Genomic DNA, 16,160 nt, shown 5'->3' on the forward strand with positions numbered 1-16,160 from the left:
ATTATATTTATGAAGGCCTTGCGCTGTTAGTTTTGCGCTTCCTGTGCGTCAATTTTTGTGACGCACCAGCGGTGTAAAAAAATGCGCATTGTTATGCAATATTTAAAAAGTGACGCATCTATCTAGATGCGTCACTTTTTAAATATAGTGCAACGAGGTACATTTTATTACACTGCTGGTGTTATGCGTCACTTTTCTGTGCGCACTCCTTATGACATTCCAGATGTGTCATATTTAATGTATGACGAATCATGTTGCAGATACAATATGGCGCAGAGTTTTAAAAAGTGACCCATGTACCTAGATGCGTCACTTTTTAAAAATAGCGTCAGGTATAATGCATGCAGAGGGGGTGTTCTCCCGCAAAAAGCTTTGTAATAGCGACGCAGTGAAATCTTTCAGATTTCACTGCGTCAGTTTTAGGATGCTGTTGCGTCAAAATCTTGTGCCTGCTTTACAGCAGGTGTTAGACTGAGGCAAGACCTTTCATATGCTGCTTTCCCCATTTGAAAGGACACATTACTGGAGTTGCGTCACTTTTGTGACGCACTCCAGCAATGCGTTACTTGGAATGTCATAAGGAGTGCGCACAGAAAAGTGACGCATTGCACCAGTAGTGTAAAAAAATGTGCCGCGTTGCGTTATATTTAAAAAGTGAGGTATCTAGGTAGATGGGTCACTTTTTAAAATCAAGCGCCACATTATATCTGCGTGAGGTATAATGCATGCAGAGGGGGTGTTCTCCCACTAAAAGCTTTGTAATAGCGACGCAGTGAAATGTTTGAGATTTCACTGCGTCACTTTTAGGATGCTGTTGCATCCTTTAAATATAGTGCAACGAGGCACATTTTATTACACTGCTGGTGTGATGCGTCACTTTTCTGTCCACAGTCCTTATGACATTCCAGATGTGTCATATTTAATGTATGACGAATCATGTTGCAAGGAGCTACAGATACGTCAGTATTTCTGACATATGTGTAAACATAAAAGTGATGCGAGGCCGGCGCAAAATTTTGACGCAATAGCATCCTAAAAGTGACGCAGGGAAATCTCATAGATTTCAGTACGTTGTTATTACCAAGCTTTTTGCGCGGGATTGCCCCTCTGCATACAATATACCTGATGCAGATACAATATGGCGCAGAGTTTTAAAAAGTGACCCATGTACCTAGATGCGTCACTTTTTAAAAAATAGTGTCAGGTATAATGCATGCAGAGGGGGTGTTCCTTGCAAAAAGCTTGGTAATAATGACGCAGTGCGTCACTTTTAGGATGCAGTTGCGCCAAAATCTTGCGCCTGCTTCACAGCAAACCTTTCACATGGTGCTTTTTCCATGTGAAAGGACACATTACTGGAGTTGCGTCACTTTTGTGACGCACTCCTGCAATGCGTTACTTTTGTGTTTACAGATATGTCAGAAATACTCCAGTTTATTCACTGTGTCATAACTTTCTTTTCTAACACTCACCTTCTTTCATTCCTCCTACTTCACTTCCTTTCACCTCTCATACCTTTCTGTTCTTTCTTACTCATTCTCCTTTCAATTATCAATGCACTATATTTCACTTACTCTTCATTTTTTAAGATTATAGCTCTTTGATGAGAATTGGAGGTAGTTCTGAAAAGAACTTTTGGTTTTCTTCTTTTAACTGAAGAGGAACAAAAACAGGGAATAGAAACTGCTCAACAGGAGCAAAAAGAAAAGAAAAAAATTAGGGGTGGGAAGGGCAGTGATGGTTCTCCAATGCCCGAACCATGAGCAGGACACTTTGCTCCCCATAGGTGAGGAGTTGATTGCAGTATCTGCATTTGACGACCCCATGGTTGAATGCAGGTTGAATGTTTGCTACCTGCCCCTGAGATTGTTCTCTTCCAGAAGAAGTTGCTCCTCCTGTTGATGTAGAGGCCCCATCTCTGGGAACCTCCTGTGCCAGAGCCCTGACACTTTCCCGGGCAAAATTCTGGGGGTGCCTCCTCTCCACATGTCGGATCATCGTAAAGTTCCCAAAAGAGTATTTTTTTTGGGGGTTACCCCGTGACAGGACCTGTTTGCAGATCCTGCACTCTACTTTTGGTGCATTCACCTTCTTCTGGCCTTCTGGAAACTTAAAAAATTTCCAAATGAAATGTTCCTTCACCTTTGGGGTAGGAGGCTCTTCATCAATGAAGTCATCTTCACTGCTGGATGGTCTGGCAGCCATGATGAATCCAGGAATATGGAGCAGCAAAAAAGGCAGGTCTTTCAGTCACAAAAGTGAAAGAAGAAGTGAAGGAAATGGGTGGGGATTTCATTCATTGTAAAAAAAAACTGTTAGCAACCAATGAAAAGTGTTATTTGAGGGTCACATGACCCGACGCGTTTACGCTGCGCGCTCCGGAGCACTTCCGGGTGCGTTTACGCAGCGCGATCGTAGGCGCTTCCGGGGCGCAAACGTGGCGCGATCGTAGGCGCTTTTCCGTGCGTTTATGCGCCGCGCACGTATGCGCTTCCGAGGGCACTTACGTTGCGCGCCGAAGTGACGTCATCAATCTTTTATAGAAATGCATAATCATTTTCCATATTAAAAAAAACTAATTTTATTTGTATGGTACGAAATGTTTTGCATTATTATTAACTTTTCATTCATATTTTTTTTTCACGAACGACAGTTGCGCTCTGGGTGCGCTTTCAGATGAGCTCTCGGAGAAGCTTACAGGAGAGCTTAGCTGAAAGCTTCCCGGAGCGCGCACCCAGAGCGCAAAAGAAAAAAATTATAAGAAAAAATGAATACTTAAAAAAAAACAGCAAATTGTAAAAAAAAAAAAGGTTAGAAACTCGATATACAAAGGAATTAGCATTTAAAAAACCTATGAAATTCACTGAAAAAACCATAGGTTTCACACCAGTTATAGTTAGGAATTAGCATTTAAAAAACCTATGAAATTCACTGAAAAAACCATAGGTTTCACACCAGTTATAGTTAGGAATTAGCATTTAAAAAACCTATTAAATTCACTGAAAAAACCATAGGTTTCACACCAGTTATAGTTAGCTGGAAATTTTACTGATATAAAACCATTGAAATTCCCACGTTATAGTTAGTCGGACTCACTATAACTTGCGCGTGCAATGCACTGCTGATGACATCACATATTACATCACTCATGACATGGTCAGTGACATCACTCATGACATCACTGATGACACCATCCTTGTGACACAGTGACAGACCTCCTTTCAGTGTAATGTAACCCATGAAACACATATTCAAAAATAGAAACTAATATTTTCAAAAAAGTGGATATACCCATACCAGTTACAACAACCAATTCAGTAATATCACCATCTAATACACATCCACTCATGTGTATGTATATGGGTTATTAGATATTTTTATTAGTATCAGTATGAGTGTCTATATGGTTTGGTGGGGGTATTACTTAGCACATAGATGCATGAGTGACTGACTCTTTGTTTGTATGTGTTTTGAAGACAACATATGTACAGGACTGTATGGGTGGATGAGTGTCTATATGTGTTTGTTAGTGAGTGAATGACTGTCTCACTAGTGTCTTTATCAGTAACTACATATGTTTTAATCTAGTATATATGAATATTGATGTATATAAGTGAGTATATGTGAGAGTAAGAGATTGTAAGAGTTCCTGTTTAAATAAGTATGTGTTTCTATAAGTGATTGTTTAAGAGAATAAATATGTGTAATTTTAAATAGAAGTAAGGTGGAAGTGTGTGTATAACTCTATATTCAAATAAATGGATGTCCAATAGTTTATTTGCACGTGTGAATATGTGTGTGAGTAACTTTTGGATGAATGTCGGTGTGTAACAGGATGTATAGGTGTATCACTTCATATGATGAGTGAGTATATGTATGAGTGACTATATAGAACTATTGGTGAATGAGTGGATGTGTATATAGATAGTGGAATTACTGAATTGCTTGTTGTAACTGATATAGGTATCTCCATTTTTTAAAAAATTTCAGTTTCTATTTTTGAATATGTGTCTCAAGGGTTACATTATAGTGAAAGGAGGTCTGTCACTATGTCACAAGGATGGTGTCATGAGTGATGTCACTGACCATGTCATGAGTGATGTAATATGTGATGTCATCAGCAGTGCATTGCACGCGCAAGTTATAGTGAGTCCGACTAACTATAACGTGGGAATTTCAATGGTTTTATATCAGTAAAATTTCCAGCTAACTATAACTGGTGTGAAACCTATGGTTTTTTCAGTGAATTTAATAGGTTTTTTAAATGCTAATTCCTAACTATAACTGGTGTGAAACCTATGGTTTTTTCAGTGAATTTCATAGGTTTTTTAAATGCTAATTCCTAACTATAACTGGTGTGAAACCTATGGTTTTTTCAGTGAATATATATATATATATATATATTCACTGAAAAAAAACAAGGGTTACAGATACAGTATAGTAGGCTTAGTTGTCACTTGTAAAAAAAACAGAGAAATGCAGGCGTTATAGTTAGTGAGCTATCTATAACTCGTGCCCCACAATGCACTGTTTATGACCTCACATATTACATCACTCATGACATGGTCAGTGACATCCCTGATGACATCTCAAATGATATCACTAAAGACATAATTTGGTGACTGTGAGTGCTTTTAAAAATCTTAAGTTATAAATTATATATCAAGGTGGTATTGGTGAATCAGTGAGTGTATGAGTACCTGATTAGATGATTCAGTGGATGCCTGACTAACTGTATAAGTGGATGATTAGATGTATGAGTGAATTTATGGGTGAGTGACTGGTTGTATAAATGTGTTTTATTTGTTTATTGAGTATGTATGTGTGGGGCTGTATCAGAGAGTGAGTGCATGTACCAGTGGTATGCGGATGAGTAACTTGGTATGTGAAAGGCAATATAGGTGAATGATGGGGTATATGAGTGACTGTATGGGTGAGTGAGTGCATCTACGAGTGGCTGAATGGGCGAGTGTGCACTTGTGTCAGTGACTGTATAGGTGAGTGAGTACACATTAGTATGACTAAGTGAGTGTGTGTGTAACTGTATGAGTGAGTCAGTGGCTGTGTGATTGACTTTATGGGTGAGTGAGTAGCTGTGTGAGTAGCTTTATGGGTGACTGACTCAGTGTGTGGTTGGCTGTATATGTTTATAAGTGGATATGGCAGTGGTTGTATTTGTGAGTGAGTGGGTGTATGAGTGGCTGTATGGGATAAGAGTGGATGTGTGTGTTGATCTATGATTCAGTGAGTGGCTATGTAAGTACTGGTATGTGTGTGAACATGATTTTGAGAATGGTAGTGTGGTATTTGTAGTGAGTGTATGAAATGTTAGATGAAGAATGAGTGGGTGGTCAGAGATTGTGTGGATGATGTCATCAGTGATGAACAGAAGTTGAAGTTGGGGAAATTTGTAGAGTGCAAGTATACCAAAAAGGTTTCATGGCGCTAAAGCAGTCGGCAGCAAAACAGGGTAACAATTAGACCTCAAAAGCTCTAATGAATACCCAGGTCTTCAAACCTTTGCGGAACTCCAAGTAAGATTGAGAAGATCGAAGGTTATCATTAAAGGAGTTTCAAAATCGGGGAGCCTGGAAAGAAAAACTCGACCCCCCATGTTTCTTCCTCACAAAATGAGGAACAACCAGGAGGTTCATGGAGGAAGACCGTAAATTCCTAGAGGGGGTGTAGTTTGAGAGCCTTGAGGCAACGTAGAAGGGAGCTAAGCCTGCTAATGATTTAAAAATAAGACACCCTAGTTTAAATAGGCATCTATGGGCAACCGGTAACCAGTGCAGTTGTCTCAACAATGGAAGGGCATGATGAAATCTGGGCCGATTATAAATCAGCCTAGCTGCCTGATTTTGAATGAGCTGGAGTCGGCGTAGTTCATAGGCCGGAATACCAATATAAAGACAATTGGCATAATCGACTCGGGAAATAACCAGAGCGAGGAGAATAGCCTTAAGAGCATCAATAGTAAAGAACCGAGAAACCTTGCGAATAGTACTGAGACATAAAGAGCAGGAAGAGACGATCATACTAATCTGGGTGTGCATCGGAAGATCGTCACTGATTTTGATGCCCAGACTTTTCCCTGACTTGACGGGGGAAGGGGCAGATCCAAGGGAAGGGAGCCAAACATTAGAAAACCAAGGATTAGATGAGCCTCCGAACAGTATTAACTCAGTTTTTTCCGGGTTTAACTTTAAATGGTTTAAGCTCATCCAGTCCTGGATAAAAATCATAGTATTCTGAAAATGGGAGATAGAGCCAGAAGAGGAGGAAAAAGTAAATATAAGTTGAAGGTCATCAGCGTAATTAAACACTGTGACCTCCCGATTGCGTAAAGCAAAAATTAAAGGAAAAATATAAAGGTTAAAAAGAAGGGGGGAAAGAGCAGAACCTTGGGGGACACCACAAGATACGGTGTGCAGAGTAGAAGAATAAGGAGAAAGCAGAACCGCCTGTTGGCGGGTTTTCCAGAAATGAAGAGACCCAACCCAAGCCCACATCGGAAATGCCAGCTGCCCGGACACGATCGACCAAAAGGTGATGGTCGACCGTGTCGAAGGCAGCCGATAGATCGAGAAGTACAAGGGCCTTTGTGGATCCACGGTCAGCACTAACTCTCAGTTTATCTAGCACTGCGAGACTGACCGTTTCCGTAGAATGAGTAGGGCGGAAACCAGCCTGATAAGGGTTAAAATAATCAGAGGCCTCTATAAAAGAGCTAAGGCAGTTGATGACATATCTCTCCAAGACCTTACCCAAAAAGGGAAGTAGGGAGATGGAACGAAAGTTGGAAGAAATGGTCAGATCAGCTCCCACCTTTTTTAACACAGGAACGATCATGGCTGATTTAAAAAGATTAGTGACGATGCCCAAGGCCAGTGATTTATTGAGGAGAGTAAGCGGTGGATCGACACAGATCGAAAATATCTCATGGAGGATATGTGAAGGGCAACTATCAGTGGGAGAGCCGGATTTCGTGGAGCTCACCAAACTGAGAAAATTCTCTGCCCGACTGAGAGCGCTTCGCGTATCCTTAGAACCCCTGAAGGCTGCCATAAATGTAATTATAATTACTCCCTCACCGCTCCTCCAGCCGAATAATTGATGAAGGGTTGATCCTTATTGAATTACTCACCACAACGACCTGGACCTACGGTAACCAAGAGTTGGCGTGAATAACACCAGCAGCCCACTTGGCTAAATTTGACAGGGACTTACCGTACCTGGACACCATCTGAAGCATCCTGATTTACTTAGGAAGATTTCTACATTTTGGGCACTATTATGTGCCAATTGTCCAGAGAATTCCTGTTCTGAAGAGTCTCTGTATCTAGAAAGGGTCGAAACGTCGTCAAATACTAGAGAGAGAGCCTAAGAAAACTACACATTTTTTGCAAAACTCCTAAGAGCTCCTCTTCTTAAAATAGCAATAACCACCTCCACGTCTCCTCCTTTTTATTAGCACTACATATATCGTACTTCGTTTGTTGTGGTTATGGTCACACCACTGGGAATCACAAAAAGACTGTGAAATGTGAAAATGTATATATTGTAAATACACAATTGAATATGTCATTTATGCCTTTTTTTGTACTTTAGAATATCGTAATGCAAAATAAATTTTACCCTCTTTGGCTGAAGTGAGTACAGTTGCAATATTTGTTTTTGTGGGCTTCTATAAAATCGTTAGAATATTAATAGACCTAATTGAGTTAAGGTTCCATCCTAAATGTTTCTCTGTCTCTGCTTCATTCAAGCAAGATATACTAATCCTTGCAGGAACTGTGATAATTTATTTAATAAGTACCTTGTGAAATTGTTTTTTCTTATTAACAACACCCAGTTTGCAAGGACATATGGGTTGCTCTTGTCTATTTGTGGAAGTCATTTGACATGTCACAAGCGGTGTCATCAGTGATGTCACTGACCATGTCATGACTGATGTAATATGTGAGGTCATAAGCAGTGGTTTGTGGAGGTGCGAGTTAAAGTTAGTTCACTAATTATTTCTCTGGTTTTGCACGAGGGACACCTGAGCCTAACTATAACGCCTCTGTAACGTTTCAATTTTTTAGTTAATTTTCTAAGGTTTTTTAAAAATTCCATTTCCTAACTGTACGTCCTTGTAACCTTTGTTTTTTTTCAGTGAATTTCTATGTTTTTTAACCAGGAGTCACTTTTGCAGAGTGGTGGAGAAAGGAGGCTGGGCATCTGACCACCTCTCAGGAATCCCACTGTGTAGGACTTACAGGAAGTACCAGGAGGGTGTCTTGGCCTCCAAGGTGCCTCAGGAGTAAAGTGGACTTAATCCCCCAATCAGTAGTGCCCCACAGCCACATTTGCAGAGTGATGGAGAAAGAGGGCGTGACCTTCAAAGACCTCTTAGCAATCCCGCTGTGTGGGACTTACTGGAGGTAACAGGAGGGGTAGTTTCCCCCAAGGGAATCCTTCGGGGCCAACTACACCTCCTGTTACCATCAGTAAGTCCCGCACAGCAGGATTACTGAGAGGTTGTTGAAGGCTGTGCCCCCTTTCTGCACCACTCTGAAAATGTGCCTCCTGGTGCACTGCTAGTAGGGGGATGAACTCCCCTTTGCTCCAGAGGGTCCTTGAGGTCCAACTACCCCTCCTGTTTATTCCAGTAAGCCCCACACAGTGGGTTTGCTGAAAGGTGTTCAGTGGCCATGCCCCCTTTGTCCACCCCTTTGCAAACGCACCTCCTGGTGCACTACTAGTTGAAGGATGAAGTCCCCTTGCCTCTCGATGGTCCTTGGGGCCAACTATCCCTACTGTCACCTCCAGTAAGACCCACACAGCTAGACTGCTGAGATGTTGTCAGAGGCCACGCCCCCTTTCTCCACCACTCTGCCAACGCACCTCCTGGCACACTACTGGATAGGGAAGTAGTCCACTTTAATTCTGAGGCCCTCTGGAGTAAAGTGTGAATAATTCCCCAACCAGAAGCGCACCCGGAGATGTGCTTACAGAATGGTGGAGAAAGGGGGTGCAGTCTCCAATTCTTCTTAGCAATCCAGCTGACTGTGACTTACTGGCAGTAACAGAAAGGGTTCCTTGGTCTCAAGGACCCTAAGCAACTAAGGGGACTTCATCCTCCAACCACTACTGCGCCAGGAGGTGCATTTGCAGAGTGGTGGTGAAGGGGGTAAGGCCTCTGGGCGATTTGCTAGAGTTTATTTTTTTAATATATATATCTTTTTTGTTTCAAGGGAAGGGGGCTGCGTGGACCCCTTCCCTGGGCCATTTTCAGCCCCGGGAACCCAAATCCCCGGGGCCAGCTCTTTTTTCAGTAGGTGAGGGGTGCCTCAAAGTCCCCCTCCCAGGCCGATTTCGGCCCTGGTGACCCCATCCGCCAGGGCTCAGGTTTTTCTTTCTTATATTATTTTTTTACTTTTTAAGGATGGGGGCCAGGTGGCCCCTCCTCCAGAGCCATTTTTAGGGGACTCCATCCCCAGGGGCCTGCATCTTTTTTATTTTAATATTTTAATCCCTTGGGCGCGAGCGCGATTCTGCGCCTGTGCGGTGTTTTTTTAAGGGGGCAGGTTCATGACGGCCCCCAGCCGTCATCAGCACATGCCCACCGTGATGCATGACGGCTGGGGGCCGTCATCAGCATCGAAGGGGTTAATAAAAGATGAGGGCCTGTTGGAAAGTGTCCTGTTTTTGCATGTTTGCCTCCCACGTTTTGCCTAATGTTGATGTGCTTTGTCAGAGTGCGCCCTGGGGTCCTGCCAACCAGACACCCAGGGCCTATGTTCTTTCCCTAAAATGTACTGTTGTAAAACCCAAATGGCAACTCTCTGGCCACATGTAAGTCCCTTGTAAATGGTACCCGAGGTACCAAGGGCACTGTGACCAGGTAAGGTCTCTAAGGGCTGAAGCACTTATTGTGCCACCCTTAGAGGCCCTGTACCTTTACACCCACACACTGCTATTGCAGGCTGGGTGTTTTGGTGCAGAACAAAAGTGAAGAGGCGGCATGGCCCACATCCCTGTGTGCCATGCCGACAACCCACTACCTTGCCCAGGTAAGCCACCCCTCTAGCTGGGTGCACTATGCCAGTGGTGAGGGTGCCGGTGCATGAGCCCTATAGCCCTACAGCGCCTAAGTACATTCTTGGACATTGTAAGTGCAGTAATGCCATAAAGTGTATATGGTATGGGAGGCCGTCATTAAGAATTCCACAGCACCATAATGGCCTTACTGAAAACTGGGAAGTTTGGTACCAAACTTCTCCGCACATTAAATCCACACTGATGCCAGTGTGGGATTTATTGAAAAATGCACTCATAGGGCCTCTGAAAAACGACCTATCTCTAGTGTCACCAGACATGTTTCTGGACCCCTCAGTTGAGCGTGTGCTGCTCTTGGTGTCCTGCAACAAAGCACATCCTGGGGCAAGGTGCTAAGCCTCCTCCCCAAGGAAGAGCAAGGTCCATAAAGGGGAAGCTTCAAAGGCCTGACACCTTCTTGAGCTAACCCAGCCATTTGCTGTTTTCAGCAACCGGTTCTGACCCCCACTTTGGGCGGGAGAATTGTTGGAAAAATTAAGTCACAAAGAGAGGCGTGCCCACCTATGCCAACCCCACCCCTTAGGAGGGTAAGGCGAGGTGAAACTAAACTCTCATTACCCGCCATCTTGGAGATGAGGGGACCCAACCAACCAGAGTGAGGCCTATGTCCACCTCCCTTGGAGGTTGGCTTAATAGGGGGTGTACCCATCCCAAGGAAGGGTCCATTGGCCTGACCTGTCCCTATCTGTAATGGCTCTAAATATAAGTATTTACGGGCAACCCAGAACCTTGCCTCCTCAGACCTGTGCCAAAAAACAAGAAGCAAAGAAGACGAAGGACCAAACAGCCGTGTGGAGAGAAGAAGAGGAGGACACCAACTGACTTGGCCCCAGTCCTACTGGCCTGTCCCGACCCCAGACTCCTCCAACAGAACCTTGGTGTGTACTGCAGCCAGCTGTCCTCGAAAACCCAGAGAACCTGCCCTGCCTTCGCATCTAAAAAGTACTTTGTCTCCCGTGAGCATCGGACTTGCTCAAATGTAACAGACTCTGACTCCGGCTGACTCCGTGAGTCTCCTCCACTTCGCTCCCAGCACCCCGACCCCAAGTGAGCCAACACTTTAAGGAGATCCTGCCAACGATCCAAGTCTGGATCATAGTGACCCCTAAAAAGCAAGCTTCTAAAAACTAACCTGCAGCCAACAACTGAAGATTCCCCTCAACCGTGAACGGAGGCGAGCACCCGGACCGACTCTGTATCCGTAGCTGTCCAGACGAACGAACTGCGATCTTCTGACCGACTCCGTCATCGAACGCCGCGACCATAAAGCAGCAACTCCCAAAGACCCCATTAGTCTCATCCTCCACTGACCGATTCGGAGGGATCCTCGACCGAAACCTGCAACCTAAGCCAAGTCAGCATCCTGCACCCTGCCGCCTCTGTGCTGCTGGCAGTGTAGATCTTGTGTCGTCCATTTGGCCTCAATGCTGACCCTGACGCCAGAAGTTTTTGTTTGCCCAACTTGGTGGCCTGCTTGCCGCAGTCCCCCACACCCAAGACCGTGCTAGCCCGTTGGCTAATGTACAGACCCTGCATGCTGCACATGCCTGCCTCGTTGCTGCTGGAGGTGCGACTTGAGGGCTCCTTGAACTAAATCTCACCCTGTAAACCCGGTTCGGCCCTCAGAGAACTAAATGTAAACTTCTGTTGAGTTTGCAAAACGTATTGCCTCTATTTTTCCTACCCTCAGGAAATGCACCAGCCTGGTATCTAGTGATACTTGGCTGAATAAGAATAGTAATTACCAAGTAATCTGACTGTAAACTGATTCACTGCATTTTAACTGTAGTTAAACTCCATGTGTTTGCAAAGTATTGCTATACATACTCGAAAATAAAATATAACCAAAATAATTTTTTTATTCAAACAAATTTATCTGAGTTCAGCCCTTGAGTGTATGAAATCATTCCTTGCCTGAGTGTGTTCAATAAATGCTTAGCACTTCCCTCTGATAAGGCCTTACTGCTTGCCCACACTACCACAAATAGAAAGTAAGGTGTTATCTACTTTAGCCTCTGCCTACCTTTGGGGAACTACTGGACTCTGTGCACACTATACCTTACTTTGATATAGTAAACACAAAGTCAGCTTCGGCCTTGAGGACCCCATGCCCCAGGGCATGGCCTTTTGTTGTAAAAAATCTTTTTGTTCCTGAAGAGAGGGGGGCTGCACTGCCCCCCTCCTAGGCCTTATTCAGCCCAGGGGACCATATCCCCCGGTGTCTGCCCATTTCCTTTTTTTTTGTGATCTTAAAACTAGGATATGGGCCGCGTGACCCCCGCGTTTATAGTATTTAGTGCTCTGGGGAGGTTGCTGTCCCTGTGGCTTAGTAAAAGCCTAGAAGGGGGCCCCATGAACCCCCCTCTTTCATTAACGTTATACCCCCAGGACCTGGTCCACCCAGGGGATAGCAAATCAAGCATGGAAGCCTGTGCTTGCTAAAAACAGAATGTGCCTCAGAGACGCGGATCCACCCTCAAGTCCAGAGCAAGATAAACAAAAATGCTTTTCATCACTTGCAGGGTCCCTCAGTGACCCCCTCACTATAAGTGGGGAGTCGGGGTATTGCTACCCTGCCCACTTTTCTTTTTTCCTATAACCTTTATTCTGGTACTCTGCTTCAAGCCAAGTCCCAATATGGCTTCCAACACTTCCTGGCTGAAGTGTTGACAGCCAATCAAATTTGAGTAGGATTTGCAAGTCCACTGGAAGGACTCGCGTCCTTAGATATTTATATTTTTTAAAGCTAGATATCGCAAAATCTACTGAATGGATTTACACCAAATAACAAAAACCACGCTTTTCGGACCAACATCAAGCTTTCTGTCAAATTTGGTGTAATTCCGTTCAGCAATTCAGGCTGAATTTGTGTTAAAAAAATGGAAAATCCCCATACACTTAACATGGAGAAAACACATTTTGGGACCCCTCCCCTCCCCTTTTTGCCCGGCCCCTTGCTTGATGAATCATTCGAAACTTTCAGAACAGCAGATGAACCAAAACGGGGACGTTCTGAAAAATGTTGTGGAGTTTCTTCAAGCAACACCAAAGTTATTGGCAAAAAACTCCACTTTTCCTACTGAAACTTTGGTCCTAACTATAACTACCTTAGAGAATATGTTTCCAAAAGACTTATAGTATCAAAAAATGTGTCAATCAAGAGCACATTTATACATAGACTTCATTAACAACAATAATGATGATGAGAAAATCTTGCAGTTGTTTTATGATTCGAAGGTAAGTAATAAATCACTTAAATATTCAGAACCTGCTATATCAGTAATTAACTTTGCACAATGCAGTGATATGTGTATCTTTAGGATGAAAAGAGCTGACAGAATTGGTGATATTGTTAACCTCCATCTTTAATCATTGTGTCATTTCTAAAGGTGCTATTATTTCCCTATTTTATGTTACTCTAGTCAATAGTTTCGCAAGGCTGAATTGGTCTTACTAGAATGCAAACATGTGAACAGCAGTGAGTGTTAGTTCACTGAAAATTCTTACCATCTATCTTTCGCATAATGTCATGTGACTCTTCTTTTCCTGACTTTCATAGAATTTTGTTGGAAGATGCTGTTGATTGGACCCCTGGTGAAGACATTGTGATCAGCTCTTCAACCTATGATGCGCATCAAGCTGAGCTGGAAACTCTGAAAGTGGTGTCCAAAAACAGCATTAAAATACATAAGCCGCTGCTACACAGACACACTGGTAAGATGATTCATATAATACATTTATAGTGAATGTATTGACTGTTGGAAGGAAGAAAGTTGCTGATGCTGAGCAAGGAATAAAGATCCTTTTGCTTTGTTCAAAATCCACAACTTGGTATGCATCCCAATAGTTCGGGCCCATTATCTTCACCATAATTCCCCTGAATACTACTGGAATGTGATATGAGAAACAACGCATGCCAAAATTACATTATCTTTGCATCACTTCAATGCAAGTTTGTGATGATATTTCCACAGACCGTCTAGCTTCACAAATGATATTTGCAATGACTTCTCTGCCTCAGATGCAAAAAAGTATACACCACCTTCAGTTTTGGTGCCAATCGATTTGTGCGATGGTCAGTGTAAATCCAAATTGCATTGGTGCAATGTAACATGGAGACTTAATTGATGAATTGGCCTAATTTCCAAAGTAGTTTTCAACAAACTCCTCAATAGGCCAAATGGATTTTCATGATGATCAGTACTTAGGAGCACATGCATCAAGAAAAGGAATTGCAATTTTGGAGTTGCGAGTCTTTATTCATGTAGATTTTGCAAAAATAATAGCGATTCCTACACATTCACTAATATCAAATCGCAAATTGTGAATGCTTTCCCATTCATTCCTATGAGCCAACAGGCACATAAGAATGAATGAGAAAGCATTCACAATTTGCGATTACCAAATAGGTAATTGCAAATTGCGAATTGCGAATGCAATCGCAAGGGTGCTAGGGGGCCTTAGGCCCCCCTGATGCACCCCCAAACGAGGTAAGTGTGCATACGTAGAGCACACGCCACAAGGCACTTAGAAAAATAACATTTTGTGCATTTTTCTAAGGATTTGCATTAGCATCCACTTAAAATTGATGCTAATTTGTGATTCCTTAATGCAAAGTCGCATTTTGAAAATGCTTCTTGCATTGCATTTAGGGAATCACAAATTGAGATTCCCTAAATGCATTAGCAAAATAGGTAGTCTCAAAAATTCGCAGAATCGGCCCGATTGCGACCTGTAAAAAGCATGATGCATGTGCACCCTTAATCCTTATGGAAGATGAGTATGAATGCTTGTACCACATCACTGAGGGTTAGTATCTTCAACATCTCCCTAGAGACCCCTTTACATGAGCATTGACTTAGCAAGGACTACTCAAACTGTCTCACATATCGTCTTCATGGAGTCTCTCAACTTAGCATTGATTCACATTCATCATAAATCATAAAGGAGTAAAGAATTGTGCTGATTGGGCCCTCTACTGAGCATTCATTGAAATCCACATAGTGAACTATTACTAATATGACTTACAACCTGCAAGAGTATTTATAGTATGGATTACGCTAAGAGATATGTGGGCAGCAAAAGAGCATGTTTTGGTACAAGACTAAGCACTATTAATGGACACATGAAACATCACTAAAAACAGTATACACATGATCCAGCTTGCAGTAATATCTGGTGACTTAGAAGGTTAATTCAATCACTGTCTTTGAAATCATGTTCAGATTTTCAAATCACAGCAGGTCCACTCAGCCTTTCATCCTTCCAAGGTCGATAAAGTGAATACTTTGAGTTAGGAAACAATAGACATCTGTTATTCAGCTCCAAGATGGGGCAGTGGGTGCACTTCACAAATGCATATGGTATGCTGTGTAAAATACAATGTAAAAAGCAGTACTTACTAAAGAATCAAAACAGATATAAAAAGTGTGTTTACCAAATGTGACAAACTTGGCATAAAACATAAAAGGGCTGCGTTGGATTTGTTCATATCTTGGAAACCAAAAGATATTGTGGGCATCTCATGAATGTGGCAATGTACGATTCAATACAGGGAGGTTCACATAAAGTGATATAGCTTATAATAATAAGTACTTGTGTTCACCAGTATTGTCAAATTGGTTATATGTTGACAAGCATATTATCACAATGAATTCATTGATCGAAATAAGGAAAAAGATCAGAAATGCATAAGACCTCAAAAAGTCATTATCAATAGACAAACATCCAAGGGGCATATCAGCAACAACCAGCAATAATTATCGCTAAGCATGCTTAGCGCTAGGATAATTATCACCGGCTAACGCTAAATTTTATCGCGGAGAAAGCGAGCTATCAGCGACGCTTATCTCGAAAGCGATAACAATTCCAGAGTTAGCTGCCAAATGTGCGATTATCGCTGGAATTCCAGCGATAATCGCACAACGATTGGCGATGTTGTTGATAGGGCAGGGCAGACTTCGCCATTATATCCACCTTCTATTGTCAGATTGAAAGCAGGCGTAAGAAAAGTAGCGATAAGCGTGATAAGCACGGTTAGCGCTACTTTTCTTATC

The 16,160-nt window shown here is 42.7% G+C and overlaps 1 protein-coding gene across 1 annotated transcript in view; it reads left to right on the forward strand.

The window, feature by feature from the left end:
- Positions 1-16,160, forward strand: part of PKHD1 (PKHD1 ciliary IPT domain containing fibrocystin/polyductin) — a 2,083,594-nt gene that overhangs the window by 1,982,671 nt on the left and 84,763 nt on the right. Inside the window, exon 55 of the mRNA XM_086926200.1 lies at positions 13,664-13,818. Coding sequence (XP_086782326.1) covers positions 13,664-13,818 — 155 coding nt within the window. The remainder of the gene's footprint in view (positions 1-13,663; positions 13,819-16,160) is intronic.

This window comes from Lissotriton vulgaris, chromosome 6, assembly GCF_964263255.1.
Source record: "Lissotriton vulgaris chromosome 6, aLisVul1.2, whole genome shotgun sequence".
NCBI classification, from domain to species: Eukaryota; Metazoa; Chordata; class Amphibia; order Caudata; family Salamandridae; genus Lissotriton; species Lissotriton vulgaris.